General features: G+C 42.1%; 1 protein-coding gene across 4 annotated transcripts in view; it reads right to left on the minus strand.

The window, feature by feature from the left end:
• Positions 1–567: 567 nt before the first annotated feature.
• Positions 568–23,700, minus strand: part of LOC140734544 (interleukin-13 receptor subunit alpha-1-like) — a 47,759-nt gene continuing 24,626 nt past the window's right edge. Inside the window, exons 6-10 of one of the 4 annotated variants that reach the window (XM_073058664.1) lie at positions 18,737–18,888; positions 16,286–16,418; positions 14,805–14,904; positions 13,225–13,309; positions 568–2,006 (exon numbers count right to left, since the gene is read on the minus strand). In XM_073058664.1, the coding sequence (XP_072914765.1) occupies positions 1,812–2,006; positions 13,225–13,309; positions 14,805–14,904; positions 16,286–16,418; positions 18,737–18,888 (665 nt within the window). In that variant the 3' untranslated portion in view covers positions 568–1,811. Of the gene's footprint in view, positions 2,007–11,664; positions 12,657–13,224; positions 13,310–14,804; positions 14,905–16,285; positions 16,419–18,736; positions 18,889–23,700 lie in introns of those variants that run through there. The other 3 variants (XM_073058665.1, XM_073058666.1, XM_073058667.1) reach the window with 3 other exon arrangements.

The following is a 23,700-nucleotide window of genomic DNA, read 5'->3' on the forward strand; positions in this document are numbered from 1 at the left end:
TTCTTAATAACAACAGCCCCCAAAATTTCAGGCACAATTATTCTCAAATTAAATAAAGCTGTATGCTGAAGGATGGTGCTTTTTCATAGCAGAATGTGGACAAAGGATTCCAGACTCTCAGATGGTCTGAGGCAGGTGGGCGTGGTTGATAAAATGCCACGGAGCTCAATGAAATACTCATCATGAACAAACAGTTACAACATGCACAGATTCCTGGTGCTGTAAGGTGCCTTTTGAAGTAAAATCCACTGCTTCAAACTTAGATTTTGGAAGAAGCATATTCAAACTCCATCTGAGGCAGCAGACAAATGGTATAATTTCACAACTCTAGTTCATCACCCCTACTCAATTTCACAGTCTCCACCCTTTACTTTTCCAACTGCATGGTTTCAAATGGACACAGCCTGGATCGCTCAACAGAAACCACTGACCAGTAAAGTTCATTAAATTGCTCCAGATCAGCCGGTATTGGTTGTATTAGTATTGCACTGACATTTTACTACAAATCATTGCCAGGTTATTGAAAGATTACAGCCCTATTTTAATATTTCCATTCAAAAACACACATTTGGAGTTTGAAAGTTTATTTGCTCTTTTAAATGACAAATCTCTGATATACCTGAAGCCAATGTTCTGAAGTTTAGCCACTGGGAGAAATAGCAATGTATGTGGTTATATCCTGTTGCACAACCTTGCCCTTGAAATAGTATAAAATTAAATCTAGTGCAGACATATGCTTAAGTTAGAACACAAGTGTAACTCAAAGTGGGTATGCACTGGTGGGCGAGCTTGAGGCTGAACTTGTGTGTGTGTGTCTCTGTTAAATACGTTAAGTCTGGCGTGGTTGTGTGCGGTAGGTTGATACTTAGCATGTAGGTTTGGTACGTAAACGTGCTTTTAAGTATATGAGCATGTTTGTATACCCATCTGTTAGATACTTCTGCAAGAGTCCATGCACATCCTTGTCTTTTCAGCAAACACGGATATATCCCAGTGTGCACATACGAGGGTGGTGTATGTGTGTGCCTCTGAGGGGTGTGTGTACTCATTTTTGTGTGCACTCCTGTGCCTCCAAGGGGTGTGTGTTTGTGCCTCTGAGGTGGGGGGGGGGGGGGTGTGTGTGTGCGTGTGTATGTCTGTACACCTCTGAGGGGCATGCGTGCAAGTGTGTGTCCGCCTCTGTGGGGAGTGTGTGCATGTTTTTGTGTGTGCACACATGTCTGAGGGGTGCGTGCCTGCACCTTTGACGGGGGGGGGGGGGGGGTGCACACGCGCAAACATGAACCAGTGCGGTAATTCTTATACACTATCCTCCACTGACATAGCCAGCAAATGGTGAATGTGTGATGTTAACATGGTGAGACACAACTCCTGTGGTCTTCATGGTACTGGAGTCCTATTCAATATGTTCATGCTCTTAGTGGACAGTCTGTGCTGAACTGGTTTGCTCTCCTCATCTGCACAGGTAGCCAGTGATACAAACGAAACCTGCCACGAGCTCACTGCTTGAGGCCGACAGACAAGAGCAAATTGCCGATTGTCCAAAATGAGACCAGAACGGATCTCGGTATGACGAACCAGAACAAAGGGCTGCAGCTGAGGCAGTCTGTGACAGCTATCACTGTTTGACCGAGTGGTCAGGTTGGATAATGATGATGAGAATCATGAGAGATTCTTCATTCTTGCATTCTGAATGCTCACCGGCTCACTCTGTATGTTTGAGGCTGTAGATTTTGTGTATCAGAATGTCCTGCTTGCAACTCAGGAAAAAAAACAGTATATAAGTGTCAAAATACAAGAATGTGCTATGATCACGATGTCACCAGGTTATACTGCATATAATTATCATCCATGGGGACCTCCTCATTTTCCTCTGAACATTCATTCACAATCAGTTTCCTTTCACTTTCTGCAGGAAATTTCAATTGTTCCACTGTTGTAACATTGCAGGTTAATTCCATTTCAGGTTTTAAAGTCAAACTTCCGTTGAGCTGTTTATTCCTGATCTGCAAGAGAAAGAACACATGGTCCATTAATCTCTCTTGGATCTTTGTCACGGACAACAGTATGCATTTCCTGGCCTTTCAAGCTTTATTATTTTGCTATTGAAACTAGAAATAATGAAAGGCACCTCCAACCAACAAAAACCTTTTTTTTTGTCAGCAAATATCAGAAAAACGTAAGGAGCTGGTCAATGGACTTCAGGAAGCTGGGAGGGGCATGCACCCCTATATGCATCAATGGTGGAGATGATTGAGAGCTTCAGCCACTGAATCGTGGCTGACAGAAGATTATGGCTGGGAGCTTAACATCCAAGGATTCGCATTGTATTGAAAGGACAGGCAGGCAGAGAGGATGGGGTGGCTCTGTTGGTAGAAAATGAAATCATATCCTTAGAAAGAGGTGACACAGGATGCAAAGATGTAGAATCATGTGGGTAGAGCTAAGAAACTGCAAGGGAAATAACACCTGCAAGAGAGTTATATATAGACCTCCAAAAAGTAGCAAAGATGTGCACTACAGATTACAAGGTGAGATAGAAAATGCATGTCAAAAGGGCAACACTACAATAATCATATGGAATTTCAGTTTCCAGGTTGATTGGGAAAATTCAACTGGTGTTAAATCCTAATAGAGGGAATTGTAGAATGCCTATGAGATGGCTTTTTAGAGCAGCTTGAGGTTGAGCCCACTAGGGGATCAGCTATTCCGGATTGGGTGATATGCTACAGACCAGAATTGATTAGTGAGCTTAAGGTATAGAAACCTTAGGAGACAGTGATCATAGTATGCAGTTACAAGAAAAATAAGATCTATTATGTGAGATTTTAATTGTTAGAGCCTAATCAGGGTGTAATTTGTGAAATGTGTCCAGGAATGCTTCCTGAGTCTATACACTCAGTAGCCATTTTATTAGGTACACCTGTCCACCTGCTCATTAATACAAAATCTTTATTAGGTACACCTGTCCACCTGCTCATTAATACAAAATCTCATCAGCCAATCACATGGCAGCAACTCAATGCATAAAAGTATGCAGACATGGTCAAGAGGTTCAGTTGTTGTTTAACTCAAAAATCTGAATGGGGAAGAAATGTGATTTAAAAGACTGACTGTGAAATGATTGTTAGCGCCAGACAGGGTGGTTTAAATAGGTCAGAAACTGATCTCAAGAATGTGAGGGTTTGGTAAAGCTGAAACACGATTCCAGCCTGGTCAATGTGGTTTCCAATGGCCCAGATATAGTCACTCAAAAAAGTCTTCAGGCAGCCAAACACAAGAAGATGCCAATACAAGAAACACATTTGCAGCACATGCCAACACCATTGTCACAAAGGCGGTTTCTGCCATCCTGTCTTCTAAGTCAGAGAAACACATGAACAAGAAGTTTCAAAAGCTTTCAAAATCTACAAGGAATTTAATGGTCATGTTCAAAGTTGACTTCTATCTCAAGAGGAGGTACGTCAACATACTTAGCAACAATCAGTTGTCTAGCTACAGCTTGATATAGTATCAGACATCACCATTGCCTCCAAATACACATGGCAGGCTCTTGTGTCTCTCCCAGTCAAATCAACTCAGCACTTCACCTGCAGTGCTTTGGGTGAAACACTCCACCTAACTGGTGAACTGCACTGCATGGTGAGCTGAACGGTAACCAAGTCAATGTTATGTGTGATACCTAACAGACCAGCAAGATCTGAAGGTCCTTGGCATGTCCAAGCTTAATCTCTGGAGTATTAGTTGAAGTCGACAACTTGGAGGGGAGAAGATGGGAGGTAGGAGTTCCTAGGCCCGTCCAACTTACCTGGGTGTGGATTGCTCTAAACACTGAGCCGATTTGGTAAGGTTGAGAGCAGGTTCTTTGGCAGCGAAATCTAGGTCCAAAGTGGATTGATGGGCAGCGTGTTCTAGGCCTGAAGCAACTCACTGCGGCAAGGACCAGGTCCTAATGCGAAAGGCTATACGCCTTTTAGACAATCTAAATGCTGGACCAGATAGACCAGAAAGGCAGGGTGCCAAAAGATGGGTGAGGTTGGATCCCTCTGGGTGCCAAGCCAGTTTGGAGAGGTTGAGAATAGCTTCTCTGACAGCAAAATCGCCATGGTGGGGCCCGGGTCCTAGTGCGAAGCTCAGATAATTTAAATGCAGGACCAGATAGTCCGGGGACTCTTCTCTCCACAACGCTAAGGTTGTGAGGCTGCCCCCTGGCTGCTGTGTTTTGTGTCTGCAAACTAAGTGGTGAATTGCCCCGCTAATATGATGAACTGAACACTGAGGCTTTGGGCCTACTTGGGGCTGCTCCAGGTATTCGCATCCAGGGACTCAGTTTGGTTCGGAATGCTGTTTTTGCTGCAGTTTGCATGATATGTTTTATTTCTTTTTCTCTGCGCACCGGGGGTTGGTCTTTTTTTAAAAAAATTGGGTTCTTTCCGGTTCCTTGCTTTGTGGTTGCCTATTAAGCAAACAAATCTCAAGGTTGTATAATTTATACATTCTTTGACAATAAATGCACTTTGAATCTTTGAATCATGTCAGTCAATACCATGTCGTCATCAGTACGTGAGACCATACAACAACTGCAGCAGTGTTTCAAGGACGTTTAGGTTGCTGCATCAAACTGCAAGCAGAACTCCATCAGTGTCCATACACAAAGCCAGTCTTCTGTCCCGAAGGGCTGGTACCAATTGTGGAGCAAGAGCTAGATCACCTGCAAGAAGCTGGTGTGATCAAAGTGATCTATTCACACTGGATAGTTTCAATTGTCCAATGCCGCCTGGCCTGTGGAGATCCTCCAGCATTTTGCGTGTGTTGCTCCAATGGTCATTATCTGGAAAGCCAATGGTACTGTGAGGTTGCTTGCAGACTTAATTGGTCTCATTGCAGCTCAGGAGACAATAGCAGTACCCATTACTGCTTCCAGCAGCAAACTGGAGAGAATCTGCAGATGCTGGAAATCCAAAATGCTGGAGGAACTCAGGAAGCAGTCGGCATCTATGGAAAAAAGTACACAACATTCAGGCCAAGACCCTGGTATTGCAAAATTGAACGGTTGTCACTACTTTGCAAAGTTGGACTTGGTTGAAGCCTAGCTCCTAGCAAGAATTCACAGGAGCTTCTCACCTCTGTCTGCCTTTCAGGGTAAAGGTAGCTCCTTCAGTTTTCCAAAAGCTTATGGACACCACGTTGAATGGTCTTTGAGAGAGTTTCCGCTTATCTTGATGACATCATTGTGATGAGTACAGATCAGCCAATACCTGGACCATGTTTTGAACAAACTACAAGACATTGGATTGTAACTTCAGGCAGAAAAAAATGCAGCCTCCATAAATTTCAATCAAGTATCTGGGATTTATCATAGATGAGTTTGGTCATCACCCAGATCCCAAAAAACATCACTGCTATCTTAAAGATGCCTCTACCATTAGATGTCAGCACTTTACAGTCATTTCTGGGCATCATCAGTCATTATTCAGCATTTCTCCCAGGAATGAACCAGCTGAGGGAGCCACTCTATGCCCTGCTCAACAAGGGTGCTGCAAGGAAATGGTCCAAACAGTACCAAGAGGTTTTTGACTGGTGACGAATATGCTGTTGTCCGACATTCTCTTGATGTATTTCAACCCAGGATTGCCAACTGGCATCACACTGGATGTGTGCAACTACAGGGTGGGAACTGTCATATCCCACATCTTTCCTGATAGTTCCAAAAAAACTGTCACGACCACAGCAGAAAGAAACTAAGGACAAATCGAGAAGGAAGTCTCGGGAATCATCTTTTCTGTGAAGAAATTCTACAAGATACTTCACTCTCCTTACTGATTACACTGTTGTCCATCCTTGGGTCTAAGAAGGCATCCCAGTGTATAGAGCTGTATACACTGGGATGCAACAATGTTATTAACCTACAATTTTTAAATCAAATATGTATCAGCCTAGGAACTTGGTCAACCAAGTGCCCTCTCCAGACTCAGCAGGTTACTGAAAACGAAAATGCAGTCATGCCTGCAATTTCAGTGGATTCTGAAGTCTCCGAAGTTGTATAGGATGCTGTTGAAGGTCTTCCAGTTGACAAGATGGGAGTAGAGAGGGCTGCAGATCCTCTTCTTCAGTGCATGTCCAGATACCTCATTGACAGATTGCCATTCAAGGTTGAGGAAGATGTCGTACACTATTACCGGTGTCATTCATCGCACTCAACTGTGGACTAGTGTTTGGAGACAGAATAGTCATTCCATGAAAATTCCAGGAAAAGCATTGAAACAATTCCACCATGGTCACCCAGGTATTAATCAAATAAAAGCCCTGGCAAGAAGCTTTGTGCACTGGCCGGGCATAGACGAAGATTTCACATCCATATGCAAGCTATGTATTTAATGTTCTGTGACAGCAATGAATCCAAGTAGGGCCAATAGACAACATTACCCTCAGTGTACCAGACCTTGGAGTCAACTTTGCTGGCACAATCAATGGGTGTTCCTATCTTGTCCTGGTTGATACCAGATTCCAAATAGCCAGAACAATTACCTATGGAGAGAACAATGACAGAGACGACCATTCAACGGCTTCTGCAGATTATTAGCTGCTTTGGGATGCCAAAACACTCATTTTAGTTCACAGCAGTTTGCTGCATTCTTGCAGAGAAGTACCACATCTGCTCATCCCCATCATCCACTGGCCAACAGCCAAGCAGAGAGGTTTGTTATCTTCATATGGTCGGTTCTGAAATCAGTGGGCTCCCAACATACTTCTGCTAACATTTTGAATTGCACTATATCCAGTCCTTGAGGGGAAATCACCAACTAAAGTACTTTTGGGAAGAAAACTGCACACAGTATTGGATGCAATGCTGTCACAGTGTCCATCATCCAAGACAGCAGCAGATCAGGTGCAGAAAGGCAGCCACACAGATCTTGGTCAACAGGTGAAGTCATTCAAGCCTGCAGCTGCAGTGTGGGTCAGACAGTAAAGCAACGGGCAAGCCCCCCGAGTACCAGGTCAGATTATCCTTACTGTCTTTGACATGGATCCCTGGAATACGGACCCAATCCCTAACCTCCGGCAAGCCCCACCCTTCCAGCTGAGCCCAATCTCCAGCCACCCTACACGATGTGATCTCCAGTTATGCCAGCAATCCCTAGGCTCCATCTCTGGGCACTTCGAGTGAAGGGGATTGCTTTTTAACACTGAGTTTAGAGACCATTAAGTTTTGAAATGGTGCTTGACCCTGCTTTCCAATTAAGCACTGTTCCTTTATTATGTCTTCTGCCTTACTGGGATATAGTCAATTGCCAGATGCGTCATTGCTTGTGTTATAAACAAAGGTCTGTATTTATCTGCCACCTCAGCATAGTGTATCCTAAGCTGGACCTTGGATACAATGGGTTTCCTGGCTCCAAGAACAACCCAGGAGTCTAATATTCAACTGTTCTCTTATTTATATAAGTATGAAGTCATCAGTCATGTGACTTATTCAGATGATTGTGTTGAATACATTGCATTGCTTTCCTCTTTGGTGTAAACACCTTTTGTGGTTTATTGATTCAGCCTGTTGACCGGCTTCCTCAATATGGTTTGGCCCTGGTCAAATGCACACTCATGCTTTCCTGAAACTGTGGAATTTACAGACTCCTGACTTGAGTCACAACTGCTGTGCTAAGGTGGACAGGCTAGGCTAGAAAATGCATGATATGCTCACTTTCCTAGGTCAGGGCACAGAATAAAAGATTACATTGCAGGTTTATGTAATACTGGTTAGACCACATTTGGAGTACCGTGTGCAGATCTGCCCACCACACAATAGGAAGGGTGTGGTTATGCTGGAGGAGGTTCAACAGCACGTTGCCTGAACTGGAAAACTTTAGATATCTGGAAAGACTGGATAGACCAGGCTTGTTTTCCTAGAGTAAGGCAAGCTGAGTGGCGATCTGACAGAACATTATAAGATTTATAAGATTATGGAGATCTTTAGAGACAGAATTTAAAGTAGAATAGTAGGCTAGGGTGCTCAAAACAGGAGGGTATAGATTTAAGGTGAGGGGAAGGTATTCTGTGCCTTCTACATTTGGCTGCAAAGATGGTAATGCATTAACCTCTCAGAAACCAGGTCAAGCAAAAGTTTGCGAGTCTGTACTTAGCTATGAAGCAGAAATATAATAGGGCATTTAATTTGCCAGTTCTTTAAACACAGGGATAGATGGCTTTGTTGTCCTACTGCAAGCAGGACACACAGCAGCTGCAAGGTGGTGAATCTGGGGAGTTCATTGCTACAGGATTCATGGAGTTATACAGCAAAGAAGCAGACGCTTCAAGTCAAGCTGTCCATGCGATCAAGACATCAATCTGAGCTAGTTGCATTTGCTCCTATTTGGCCCATATGCCTCTGAAACTTTTCTATCCATACAGCTGTCTGAATACTTTTTGAACATTGTAATTGCACCTATCTGTACCACTGCCTCCAGCCTTTGAGGCTATATACCCACCACTCTCTGCATGCAAAGGTTCCCCCTCAAGTCCCTTTTAAGTCTTGCCATCCTCACCTTAAACAGATGTCTCACAGTTTTAGGGTCCCCTACCCTGGGAAAAAGGCTGACCATTCAATCTATCAATGCCCCTAATGATTTTATACATTGCTCATGCTCCAGTGGAAAAAATGAGACCATAAGATGAATACAATCTTCCCAGGTTTCCAGCTGGTTACGGGTATCAATTATAACTGACATTTTGATGACAAACTCCACCACCTTCAGATGAAGATGTACCCAGCTGGAAGCCTGAGAAGAGTTCATTTGTTATATACACCAGGAAAGCACTAGATCCTTTTTTTGAGACCATAAGACATTGGTGCAGAATTAGTCCATTCAGCCCAGTAAATTTGCTCCACCATCTGATCATTACTGATCATTTCTGTCTCAACCCCAGTCTCCTGCCTTCTCCCCTAACATGTCTGACATATTAAAAATTTATCAACCTCCTCCTTGCACTCAATGACTTAGCCTCCACAGCTGCCTATGGCAATGAATTCCACAGATTCACCAACTTATGGCTAAAGAAATCCCTCTCATCGCAATTCTAAATGGACGTCCTTCCATTCTGAGGTTGGCCCTCTGGTCCTAGAGTCCCTCTCTATAGGAAACACCCACTCTATCCAGGCCTTTCGACGTTCAATAGGTTTCAATGAGATTTTTCCTCATTCTTCTAAATTCCAGCAAGTACAGACCCAGAGCCATCAGACACTCCTCATATAAGCCTTTCAATCCCAGAATTATTTTCTTGAACCTTCTTTGAACTCTCTACAATGTCAGCACATCTTTTTTTTTCGATAAGAGGCCCAAAATTGCTCAGAATACTCCAAGTGAGGCCTCACAAGTGCCTTATAAAACCTCAGCATTACATCCTTGTTTTTATATTCTAGTCCTCTCAAAATGAATGCTAATATTGCATTTACCTTCCCGACAATTGACTTAACCTGCAAGTTAACTTTCTGGGAATCCAGCATGAAGACTCCCAAGTCGCCTTGCACCTCAGATTTTTGAATTCTTCCCCCCCCCACCTTTAGATGCTTAAGCCCATCTGTGTCCTTATAATTCAAACCCTCCATTCCCAATAACATCCTCATGAATCCATTTTAGCCTAATATTATCCATCCTACAGCTGGGTGACTAGAACTGTGCACAATACTCCAAGCGTGGTCTCATTAATGATTTGTAGAGTTACAACATGGCATCCCAACTCCTGTGCTCAGTGAATGCAAGCATGTCAATCACCTTGTCTACCTGTGTCACTACTTTAAGGGAACTACGTATTTGTTTTGCTTTGCAATATTCTCCAATGGCCCTGCCATTTACTGTACAAGTCCTGTCCTAGTTTTATTATCAAGCATTTTGGTAAATGTATTATCACATAAAACTCTCAAATACAAAGTGATCTTTTGTTGTGACTAACTTTACCACACAACTCTACAATGACATGTTTCACTATCGTATATGTGCCAACGCCTGGCCTTGATCGGCTTTGCATGCATTCTGTCATCAGAAGGTGATGACTGTTCCCCTTTGAAGTAATGTTAACATGGCCCCAATATGTGCTACACTACACCGTGACAGCCTTCTCTAACTCCACCATATTTAGCCAACACATAAAATTCAAGACAATGGCCTTTATGTTGACAATTCCAGTGTGATTGGCAGGTAGGTAACCTACAGTCTTCAAGGACACACAGACAACTTGATCTCATTTTAAACTTAATTTGTACTTCAGAACTATGTCTACAGACTGGCCATGAAGTCACTGTTGGACACTTGCTTGATCCATCCTGTGTTTGGCAAATTGCTTTTGCATTCACCTTGCCCCGCTGTGTGAGCAAGCTGAGTGGTTGTTATCAGGAAAGGTTCTGTATGAAATTCAACTTTCACTCACAAACCAAGATAATTCATGTGGTGATCAGCACCCAGCATCAGCCTGCACAGCAAGTGCTTCTAGGCAATCATTCTTTAATCTCACTACTGACTACTATTCAGTATTGTCATTACAACTTAGAGTTAATTGAGACCAATGCTTCTAGCACCATTGTCCACTCACAAAAGGCTATCAAACCTTGCCCTGAAAATTTCCTATGATTGACTTTCCTTCTTAGTAAGGGTCAATGATTGAACTCAACATACATCTTTTCTTGCAATGGGACAGTCAACCTGGATTTCTCAGCTTTCCGTTATCCAACACTAATGTGAAAGTCATAGAAGAGTTGTTTGTAATACAGATGTGTCACAAAATGAACACTGTCATCTGCAGCCGTTGTAATTCCACTCAGATTTCTTCCTGAACTTTTATGACTAACTTGTTCACTCTGTACTGGCATTTGAAACGGAGCTCATGTCTGCAGCTCTGCTATCACAAGTTGCTGTGTGTCCATCCTTAGTATTGAGGCAATTTTTTAAAAAAGGACTGTGACATGAATAATCTATAACAGAGACTCCTACCACATTTGGTCATGAATGCTGCCCTTGTTTTGATACTTTTTCCTTCTTAACTACCATTATATCTATCCCCAAAGGACAGAACTAATTGGTATTCTTGACTGCTAACTCTATGGAAGTCATAATCACTCAGATTTTGTACACAAAAATCTGTAGTTGTACGTCTTCTCAGATCACACACAAACCAGTGCACAGTCCAGAACATTACAATTATTTGGCAAGTCTTTGGGATTAATGTTGTAATCATTCAGATACTCCCACATTTTGACTGAATGTTCCAAATTTCTAACTTTTCACTTTCCACCATAATCATGGGTTGAAATGTTTTTTCAACCTCTGAATGCTCTGTCCAAATTCTTCTTCTTAATCTTCAACATATTTTGGAGCTATCACGTCAGAGACTGCAAAATACACATGGGAGCAACTATCTAGTGGTAATATTGATTTCTACAATGCCCTCACTGTGGCGTTCACTCGCTGAGGAACAGTATTCTCAAAGTTCAGTATATTTTCTCGTACAGGTTGACTTTCTATAATCTGGCACCATTGAGACCTGAGGAGTGCCGGATTAGTGAAAATGCCGAATTACAGAAGGATCACATTAATTAATAGCTAACCGCCTCATCATACCTTTAAAATACCATGTAAATCAGTACAAGTTAGATAATAATGAAACAGAAATATTAAATGAGTATCAAGTGAAATTTTAATAAAGTAATATACTGTACAGGCACAGATAAAATAAAGGGTACAGGTAAATGTATAGGAATTAACTTATACAGAACAGTTGAACATTTCCACTTCTAAAGTGAAACATTTAATATACCTTCAGGCAAAGTTACATGTTTGCAACTGTGGGGTTGTCAGGATTATTAACATCTTCATCTTGAAAAATGAGTGAAGCATCAGGAACTGGTGCTGAAACTGGCACAACAGCTTCTTCAAAAACTGTTGATGGTGGCAGCACATCTGTGTGAGCAGAGGCAGAAGTCGGAGAAAGGAGGTCTTCCATATGCCACATTTCGCACGACCGCCAGGCGGCCAAGGATTTGGCGCTGGGCTCTTCCCTCTTCACTCGCAGATACTGAGGGAATCCTCGCTAGTTTCTTTTCCTCTGCTTAGTAATATGCTTAAATTTAGTGGGTTGCCACGCCTGATCTGAGGTTGTAGGCAGAAGAGAATGAGCGCCAGCCGGGCGACGTCGGAGGGCAGTGTGACTGCTGGCAGGCAGGCGAGAAGGCGGACTGACCCAGTGCGCGCCAGCTCCCCCGCCGTTGGCGGGTGAGACGAGCAGGTGGCAGGCAGCCGCACCTCACGCAAATGATATTAATAAATGCAGGAAAACAAGCAGGATTCGCCTGTCTGTGCTTACAAAAATTACAGATGCGTGGAAAATTTGAAATCAGTGCCGGATTATCAAAGGACCCGGATTACAAGTAGTCGGGTTAGTGAAGGTCAACCTGTATATACTTATGGCTTCTTTTTCCGAAGCCATTGAATCACTGTTCCCTCCAAGCTGTGTGGGTGTGTGGCCGCACAGTAACTGAAATGTTCCCGTGCGCATAGACTCTAATGCCAAGCAGCTGGAATTCTCTTTCATATAACCTTTTATTAAAGGGCCATGTAATTTTCAGGTTGTGTAAAAAATTTCCTTTTCAAAGCATTGGTTGGTCTGTGCAGCTGTAAAGAAAAATAGAGGGAATGTTGCATGGGATTTCCTCTCCAACCCCAAAGTCCATGAGGTAGAAACAACATTTAAAAGTAGAACACTGATTAACATTGATGTTACTTTTGAAACATAACTGTCCTTTTCTACAGTTGTTAGTATAGTTAAAATGGAACTTAGAAATTACTTGGAAACTGCTACTTACAACTGCAGTTATAAGACACAGGGGCTTCCAACAAGGATGTTTATATTGTCTCCAACAACAAAGATATAAATATTTACCATTTATAGCTGACCACATGTCCTTTCTGCATAACTAAACCCTGCACCCAGTCCAGACTTTGTGTGTAAGCATGTTTGAAACACAAATATAACACATGTCAAGGGGCATATGACATTAAGAGCAGAGACTTGAATGGACAATGCTCTTCCCACCACCTGCCATATCACTGCGACCTTCACCAACTTCACAACCCTTCATCTCTGCCATCTACAGTTCTCTCCTCATTTCCTCACTGATTTCTTTTTCCAAAGGAAATGCTAAATGTTTTAAAAAGTTAACTTGGGAAGTTTTCAACTTACTGTGTTGTCGCCATTTGAGTCTCCAAACACACCCCTGAGCAGTTTTCCTGGATCGGGAATTGGTGGGAGGATCCACTTCTTAAGCCTTAAAAGTATGAAAAGATTAACAATGACATCTGGTTAAAGAACAAAATAAATTCAAGGCATAAAATATTTTGTAAGCCTGCATTTATCACTTTTGCCACAGGAGTTCATTTACTCATCTGTTTGGTTTTCAGGAATTAAGTATTATTGACAGGGCTGGCAATTTGTTATCAAAATGCAAGTGCCCTTGGGAATGTAGTGGTGTGCTTAGTGAACTGCCTTGTGGAACTACTGCTGTCTTTGTGGTGAAGGTCTTTCTGCTGTTGAGAGGGGTTTCCAGGGATTACACCCATTGGGATGGTGCATTACTTGGAAGAGAACCTGCCGGTGGTGATCTACCCATATACCTGCTGCTTTGCCCCCTTTAAGAAGCACAATTCATGGGCTTGGGAGGTGCTGGCAGAGTAGACTGGGTCAGTAAGTGAAATGCATTTTGTACATGGTCCATCACTGGGTACTGGTGGTGAAGGGTCTGAACTTAAGGATGATGGGTGAAATGCTTCATCCTGAATTGTATCCAGCTTCTTCAAGTCATTTGGGCACACTGCTCTAGATAAGCAGAGAATGGTCCACCACAGTCTTCATTTCAGCCTTTTGGTTGGTTGAAAGGCTTTGCAATGCAGGTAACTTGCTGTAGGATACCCAGTTTCTGTAGCCAAAGTATTTATGTGAGTGAATCAGTGAGTGCGCATCCCCATTTCTGGGTCATCGATGAAACAGCTGAAGAAGACTGGACACTTTTCTGAGAAACTCCTCTGGTGATGCCTTGGGTTGAGATGGTTAACCTCCGACAACCAGCTATTTTCCTTTATGCTCAACATGGTTCCTACTATTAGAAGTTGCCAGGATTCAAGGGACTGAGTCATAGGGAGAAGTCAGGCAAGGCTAGAACAATTTTTCTTCTAGCTGAAGAGACAGAGTTGATATTATAGCACTGTATAAAATCATGTGACACATAGATAGGGTGTACGTATGCAGCCATTTTGCCAGGATTGGAGAATCGGCAACCAGAGGGAATAGACGGTAAGCTGGAAAGATATAATAGGAACTTGAGCGTAACTTTTTTTTAAGGTAGTACAGATGAAGAAACGGTTGAGACGTGTTCAGTAAAACTTAAGATATCTGGACAGGTACATGGATAGAAAATACATAGATAGATAAAGGCAAAATGCCGGCAAATGGAGCTAGCTTAGGTGGACATCTTGGTCAGTGTGGACTATTCGGGACGAAGGGCATGTTTCCATGCTGTATGACACCATGACTCTATTAGTTTTTCAACTGATACCCATTGACTTCTGCTGTAGCAAGACTCCTTGATAACATCTAGAGACAAGATCTGTGAAGCAGTTCCCATTGGCCAAACCAAGCCAGACGTTAAGAGTAGCCAATAACACAGGAACTACAACTAAGAGGCTCAAAACAAATTGTGCATCATGGTAAATCTGGCAAATATGTTATAGTAGGATATTACAGAAATGAGCAAACAAGTCTCTTACTTCTTCAGGTTTGTGAGGCAGATGATTGCAATTGCAGCCACTAGTACAGGGATGAAGACAAGTAAAGCAATGTCCCAATTCCATTCTTTGGTGTCCTCTCCTGAGGAGAATATAGCTTTATTAGTGACAGACAATTTTACCTTCTTTAAAATGGTACATTCGTAAGCTTTGTGCCAATAAAATCTTCGTGACACAGACAGATGACACCCAGAAGCATTATCACAGTGTCCCTGCCTTTCAGATGCCATAATGTGTATCCAGCCCTGCAGCAGAGTGGTAAGGAAGTGAACTTAATTGATCATTGTCACATTGGATGTGGTTCTTCCTCACCATTGAGGAATGGCAAAGACATTAAAGAACTAATGCAAGAAAAGCCTTCAAGAGATCTGGCATATCACCAAATACAACCTTCAAAAGGTGCTGTTTTGAAAGTTTCCTGACTGGTTTCATCATGGCCTGGAACAGTAAATTCCAATACACAGGCCCAAAGCCAACAGAGTAGTGGACATAGTCAAATCCATCATGGCAGAGCCTTGCCCACCATCAACAGCACTGGTAGTATTCACAGGAGCTGCTGCCTCAAGAAGGCAACATCGATCATCAAGGATCCCCACCATCAAGGTCATGCCTTCTTCCCGCTGTTACCATTGGGCAGAAGGTACAGAAGCCTTAAATTTCACACCACCAGGTTCAGGGAAACTACTTTCTTACAACAAGCAACCTGCAATTCCCTAATCCTAGCTCAGCAACAGAACACTACAGACCCACTTACACTATCACAGATTGAACTTCAATTGTGTTATAGTATTTATTGCTCTAGGCTCCGGAGAGCCAGTGGAATTTTTTCCCACATGCTGGATAACATGTCAAATATTACAGGACATGCATGTAAGCTAAGCAGTAAAGTTTCAAATAAGAAGTTCCCGCTAAGTTTATTTGTTTACATAGAGTGGTGGACAGCTGGAACAGATGAGGTGTTGGAAACAGATATGACTGTTTAAGTGGCAGTGAGAGTATGCAGGGAATGGAGGGATATGGATGCTGCACAGTTTAATTAGGCATTGGGTTCAGTGTGGACATTATGGACCAGACAGCCTATTCCTGAACTAATATACAAAATTGAAAACTTCTTTTTTTCCTCTCCCTGCCTTGTGCTACATCGGGTGGCAGGCAACTCTTTAGCATGTTTTGTTACGAGGCTGAGTTGCTCACCCTAGCAGGGATGAAAAGCCTCCAAGGAGACTGCCAGGTCTGAACCACAGACCACTCACCACTACACCACCAGCTGATCATAAATGAAATGTAATAACATTTATTCTTGAACAAACAGATCAACTGATCTTCTATTTAACTAAACAAACAGGAGGCTTACTTCAGATTAACTCAGTGTCCAGTTTCCAAGCTTTTTAAGGAAAAAAATCAGTGTTCATAAAAAATCCACACTCTACCTTTTATTACTTCATCAAAGGGAAAAGATTTACCAATATATTGCACTTCACTCCATTCACTCCATAATCCTGATTTTCCACATATAGTAGTGTACTGGACTCGCACCTGGATGCTGTTTTTTGAATTGAGATCTGCATCAGTGATATTTTTCTCTTGATCTTTGCTCTGGAAGCAAGTAATAATTAAGAGGCTTAAAAACAAAATTCTGTAGATCATGTTACTTCAATGGAAAATAGAATCCAGCAAGAAATTAAAGCTATCTCAAAAATGTTTCTTTGCAAAGTGAATTATTATTGAGGTGAACAGCAAGTTAAATCCATTACATAATATTGTATAAATCATTGTTCCACCTACACCTAAAATACTGAGTGGGATAGTGGTCCATGTTGAATAACAATACCACACTGCTTTGGAAAAGAATGAAAGATCTTCAATCTGAGTGACCAGTGGGACTGACAAACTGAAGAGTGAGGGAAGTTTGTACACATTCACCTGGTTCTAACAAAAGAGACTGAAAGACAACAGATTAGCTTCATTTTAGTACTCAGAGGGACAAATAATGTTGAAGGCATAAAATTATTTCATCTTCTCCATTACACTGTCCAGTGCCTGAAGGAGAATAAATTCTGCACAGGTGGCAGAACATGAACTTGAGGGAACAAATAATAAAGGGATCGCAGCAAGTTGGCAATACCAATTCCTACAAATGAAAACAAGATCAATTTCAGGAACAGCAATTACCCTATAATCACAGGTCCAAGCTCGAATGGGTTTTTTCATTCACCACTACTCTGAACCTACTCTTTCAAGGTCTCTACAATTCATGTACCAACATTATTTTAATTTACTTTTTTTTTGGCACATTGGTTGTTTGTCAGTCTTTACGTGTCCAGTCGGCCCTCCTCCGGGACCCCCGCAGATACCAACAAACGTGGATGCTCAAGCCCTTATATAAATTAACATAGTATTTGCATATAACCTACGCACATCCTTTCGTATACATTAAAACATATCTAGATTACTTATAATACCTAATACAATGTAAACAGTTGTTATACTGTGTTGTTTAGGGAATAATGACAAGAAAAAAAAGTCTGTACATGTGCAGTACCGACGCAACCATCGTAGCTCTTCTGGGAATGCTGATGCCGTCACGGCATCAGCCGATCCCGATTCTCCCGTGATCTTTAACTTCTTGAGGCTGTAGCGCTTTACGTAGCTAGCCAGCCATCCCTTACTAGCTTTAAACTCCTTCCTCTTGCTCACAACACAAGTAGTGAACGAATGAGACTCGAGGTGAACAATGCTCAAACAACGAATAATACTTTTAATCATCTGTAGATTACAGTACTTATAATACCTAATACAATGGAAATGCTATGTAAATAGTTGTTACACTGTCTTGTTTAGGGAATAAGAATGCTTTGGAGGAGGCTCAATAATACTAATGTCAGGATCTGTGGAGGTTGAGGGTTGAGGACCACTTAGGCAAGCGACATGCCACTTTTCAAAAGATTTAAGATTTCTACTAGCTCGGCGAGAGGTAGCACTTTACACTCCCTCTTAGCCTTTGAGGAATTGCTTTGACCACTCGTTCCTGACAAAGGGTCTCAGCCTGAAACGTCGACTGTACTTCTCCCTATAGATGCTGCCTGGCCAGCTGCGTTCCACCAGCATTTTGTGTGTGTTGCATGACAAAGTGTTGGAAGGTGTTGAATCATTGTGGACAGAGCGAAGGAACTGCAAGGGAAAAAAAAAAGACCCTGAAGGTGTGGTGTACAAATTAAAACAGGCAATGGTACAATAGTCACGGGGGATTTCAATATGCAGGTAGATTGGGAAAATCAGGTTGGTGCTGGATTCCAGGAGGAGGAGTTTCGAGAATGCCTACAAGATGGCATTTTAGAGCAGCCCATAGGTGGGCCCAGTATTTTTTCTTGCGGATGCTTCTTATATGATGCCGCTGCAAGTTTTTTGTTGTACCTCTGCACGCACATACTTCCGCATATGACAATAACCTTTGACTTTGAGGTCGAATGGTGCACTCCTGCACCTGATTTGTATTTTCTTGTTACTTGACCTCTCACCATTTCTTTAACCCATGATATTTCATTCTGAATGAATCCCAGTCTAGCTTGCTCACTCATCACATATCTCCAAATCTATAAGTACAGGGTTCAATTCCCTCTACTGTCTGCAAGGAGTTAGTACGTTCTCCCCGTAACCATGTGGGATTGCTCCAGGTGCTCTGCTTTCCTCCCACAGTCCAAAGGTGACCAGTTCATCGGTTAATTGGTCATTGGAAATAGTCCTGTAATTATGCTGGGGTTGAATCAGGGGTTTTGTTCGGAGGCACAGTTCAAAGGACCATATGGGCCTATCTGTGCTGTGTCTCGATAAGTATAGTAAGTAAATAAAAGGTTGCATTTAACAGTTTGTTAAAACTCTGTTTCTTTAACACACTTTATCAATCCATTACTCACCAAATAACTGTTCCAGGAACTCGCCTTGCTGCTCTTAACTCTTACTTCATAGAGCAAACACTGTTTTTTCCAATGCTCAGGGATCTCCCAGTTCACATAAATCCCTTCACGAGTCTTTGACACATTTTTCAGCCAAGGTGGTTGTAGTTTCACTTCAAGAAAATAAAATGTTGTGACATCATCAATTGCATTGTTTCCCGGTAAAACAAAGCATGCTGTAACGCTACTGCAGGCAGAACCCTAAATTGGGCTATTGATTAAGCAAGGTCAGAATAGGTATTTTTTCACCAGAGACTTCTGGGGGAAGGTTTTCCTCAGCTTCACTTCAAAATCTGTACAAATCGATATTATGTTCCACATCCAATGTTAAACCAAGAGTTAGAATTGACATGAAGAGGTCGTAGAGCACTGCAGTGCAGAAACAGGCCCCTTGACCCATCTAGTCCATCCAAAACTGTCATTCTGCCTAGTCCCATCGAATTGCACATGGACCTTAGTGCTCCATATCCACCCCCCCCATCCATACGTTTATTCAAACATTTCTTAAATGTTTCAACCAAACCTGCATCCACCACTTCCGCTAGCACCTCATTCCACAATCTCTGACTGAAGATCTCCATCAGGTTCCCCTTAAATATTCCACCTTTTACCCTTAACCTAGGATCTCTAGCTCCAGACTTATCCAACATCAATGGAAAAAGTGTCCTTGCATTTATCCTATCTATACCCCTCATAATTTGCCTATCTGATCTCCCCTCTTCCTGCTACGCTGCAGGGAATAAAGTCCTAACAGATTCAACTTTTCCTCTACAACCCAGGTTCTCAAGTCCGGATAAATTACTGATAAGTTTTCTGTGTACTCTTTCATTCTTAACATCACAACCTTACTTTTACTGCAATTTCCTGCTGACATTCTCCAAATTCTCTAAATCCTGCTGACTATTGGCTGTTCTATAACATAATCCTTTCTTTTCCTCACTTCCGCCTATATAAGCCTTAGACTCATTATCCCTGATGAGTAATGCCACCCTCCCTCTCTACTACATCTAAAGCAACAGAACCAAGGAACATTGACCTGCCACTCCTAGTCCTCCTACAATCAAGTCTCACTAATAACTACAACGTCATAATTCTACAGGCTGATTCATGCTCTAAGCTCATCTGCCCTAAATATAATACTCCTTGTATTGAAACTGACACACCTCAGGATACAATGCTTACCCTGCTCAACCTTTAGTTCCCATCTTTGTTAGTAGGCTCGACATCCATTATCCCCACAACCTCTCCACTCGCTGCCCTAACACTCTGCTTCCCAACCCCTTTGAACTCTAGTTTAAACCCTCCAGAGAAGCACAAGGATATTGGTCCCCTCGAGTTCAGATGCAAACCCACCTTCCCTGGAAGTGAGCCCAATGCTCCAAAAATCTGAAGCCCTCCATTATGCACCATCTCCTTAGCCACATGTTAAACTGTAATACCTTCCCATTTCTAGCATCACTAGCATATGGTACAGGTAGCAATCCTGAGATGACAGATCCTGTTTAAGTTAGCACCTAAATCAATAAATTCACTTTGCAGGAATTTGTCACGCTTCCTGTCTTTGACATGGGTAATGATGTGGACCATGACCTCTGGCTGCTCACCTTCCCCCTTTAGAATGCTATGGACTCAATCTGAGATATCTCTGACCCTGGCACCTGGGAGGCAACACATTATTCTCGTCCACAGAATCACCTATCTGTTCCTCTAACCAGTAAATCCCATATCACTCATGTTCTGCTCTTTTTCCCACCTCCCTTCTGAGCCACAGGGGCAGGCTCAGTTCCAGAGTTGGTCATTGTGGTTTTCCACTGGTAGATTGCCCACTCCTCCCCAACAGTATCCAAAGCAGTACACTTGTTACCGAAGGGAACAGCCACAGGATTATACTGCATGAAGTGCAAATCCCTCCCCTCTCCTGACAGAACTTGCCTCCTGCAGTTCCCATCTATCATCAATATGATCCAAAGACATCAGCTGCAACTCCATTTTCCTAACAGTCTGGAAGAAGACGCAGTGAAACATAAATTTTGCAGATGTCATCGTCAGGGATACTGGAGGTCTTGGTTTTCCCAAGTTGGCTTCATTGAATCTTAACTGATGTCCTATTACTGGTGATAGCCAGTGTTCCCAGAGACCATCTCCATCTTTACAGCTGCACATCCGAAAAAGCACGGAGGGAAGATAGTCACACATAAGTCAGATCTGCCAATAGTCGGGTCTCTCAATCAATAAAGGGAATTATATAGTTTATTGGGATTTCACAGCAACCCAGCAATTTCATGGTTCCTTTTACCATTGGCAATTTATTTCATTTCTTTATAAGGAATTCTTCACAATTTTCAATCTACCCAGTTAAAGTTGAACATTCTGAATATATCACTTTTAATTTATTTATCTTTCAGAATCGTGGTCTTTGATGGCAAGATTAGTCATTTTTGCCCTTTCCTGAGTAGCCCTAGTATTTGAGATATTCTTTATGATTCAACCACACTGCTGTGACCTTGAAGTCACAAGTCAAAACAGGCACATCTCCTTTCCCAAGGGGATGGTGTTCATTATTATGAGTGATCACCTCTTTAAAAAAAAAAGAGATGTTTACAAAAGTTAAGCTCCATAATTGCCATCATGGGAACTTGGATCCAGAACTCTGGAGTACCAGTTCATCTATTTAACCACAACATTGTCTCCTTCCTTCGACAGTAATAATTCTTCTACCATACCCATCAAGAACGATTTTAGGTTAAGTGAGTGACAACATCACCGGGTAGCGCAGCTGGTAACGCCGCAATTTTACTCCTTCCGAAACTCAGGTTTGATCCCAGCCTCCACGTTGCTACGTATGTGTGGAGTTTGCAAGTTCTTCTTGTGAGCTCAAAGGCACCCCAAGATGCTCCTCATCCTAAAGATTTATTGGTTGCTGCAAATTGTCCCCTGCACAGGTAAGTGGCAAAAGAATTAAAACATGAGAATAACGATAGAGAGAAATAAGAAGATGGAGAATAGGAAGAGATGGGCTATTTCCCCTGAATCAGATGGCTAAATGGCCTCTAAGCTGCATTATCAGTAACTGAAAGGATGTAAATACCCTGAATAATTATTTGAAAATCAGGGTAATTCCAGCCAATCCTGACCAATATTTATTCCTGATTTAACATCACTAAAATAGTTTGTAAATTCAGCAGCTCACTCTGTTTTGTGGAATTTTACTGTTTCTATTTAGAGCCTTGGTGGTAACGTCCCTGAGATTTGTGGTGAGTTAGTAGAGTATGTACTGTTGCCATGCGGATGAACTCGGTTAGTAGTGTTCCTTTGCAAAGTTCATTTTTAAGAAACAAAACACAAAATCTGTGTGCAGAAGACCCAGTGTGTGGGATAAAAAGAGTGGGAAGAACACTGGGACAGGTAACAGAAGTGAGCTGAGTGACTGGAGTCGACCAATGAAAACACAATAGTTTACAGTATCTGGCAAACTTCTGTTTATAATTTGAAAAAAAAACCCAAAACGAGATCAGGATCAGGCCACTCACCACAGCGAACCGATGGCACAATTTACTTAGAACAGCTCTGATCTGATTGTAATCTTAAATCTTCACTCCCATCTGCCCACTGACACACTTCACCCCTTTCTTATCAAATATTGACAAACCAGTAGTCTTAAAACAACCAGATTCTCTGTTTCCACTGACCTTCGAGGAACAGGAGACAAATTTTGTCTCATTTCTTTCTTAATGAGAAATCTTTATTTTAAAAAAGTGATCCCGAGTTCCAGATTCTCATGCAACCGGTGGCATCATCTCTCCAACCACCCTGTGAGGTTCCCTAGGTATCTGACATGTTTCAATCAGGTCCACTCTCAAGCACATATATGCCCAGCCCTTACAACCTACCCATTCAACGTCTGTATACCTTACAACCCACCCAAATCCTGTATGCCTTACAACCCACCCATTCAACAGCTGTAGACTTTAGAAGCTGTATACTTTCCCTGAACGAACACAGAAACCTACAGCACATTACAGGCACTTTGGCTCACAGTGTTGTGCCAACCATGCAAGCTACTCTAGAAGCTGCCAAGAACTTCCCTACAGCATAGCCCTCTTTTTTTCTAAGCTCCATGTACTATCTAAGAGTCTGTTAAGAGACCCTATTGTATCCAGGCTTGCATTAACATCTCTCCTTAAACAAGGACACAAATTATGCAGACAATAATCCAGATGTGCTTTCATTAATGCTCTGAACAAGACATGCAATCTCCTTCCATTTTTATTCAACTGTTCTTGCAACCAACATTCCCTAACTAGCTGCTATATTTTCAGGAGCTGTTTTCACGTTATACACTGGGATACCCAAATTTGTTTGCAATTCAGAGCTCTGCCATTTCTTGCCACTGTGATAATGCACTTTGATTCAAAAACAAACCCTGCTTGCCAAAACGAAAGGTTCACACTTTTACATCATTTGCGTCTTCAAGTCCGAATGGTTAAAGCAATCTCCAAATTTGGGATTGACAAAAGAAAAAATGACAAAGATAATAACTAGAATTAAAGAGTGCATAGACAGACTAGTCAATAACTAAAATAATTAGAAAAAGAAAATCCAGCCAGAAGAGGGTATATTTTATTAGAAAATGGAAAACAGAAGTGATGGGTTAAGGGTTAAAGGTAAAATGTTTAAAGGGAACATGAGGGGGAACTTATTCACTCAGAGGGTGTGAGACTGTGGAACGAGCTGCCGGGGAAGTGGTGAATGTGGGTTTGATTTAATCATTCAGGGAAAATTTGGATAGCTACATGGAGGGGAGGGGTATGGAGAGCTTCAGTCTGGGTGCAGGTCGATAGAACTAGGCAGATTAATAGTTTGGCGTGGACTAGATGGGCTGAAGGGCCTCTTTCTGTGATGTAGTGTTCTATGAGTCTACTATA

Source organism: Hemitrygon akajei, chromosome 10, assembly GCF_048418815.1.
Source record: "Hemitrygon akajei chromosome 10, sHemAka1.3, whole genome shotgun sequence".
Taxonomy (NCBI): domain Eukaryota; kingdom Metazoa; phylum Chordata; class Chondrichthyes; order Myliobatiformes; family Dasyatidae; genus Hemitrygon; species Hemitrygon akajei.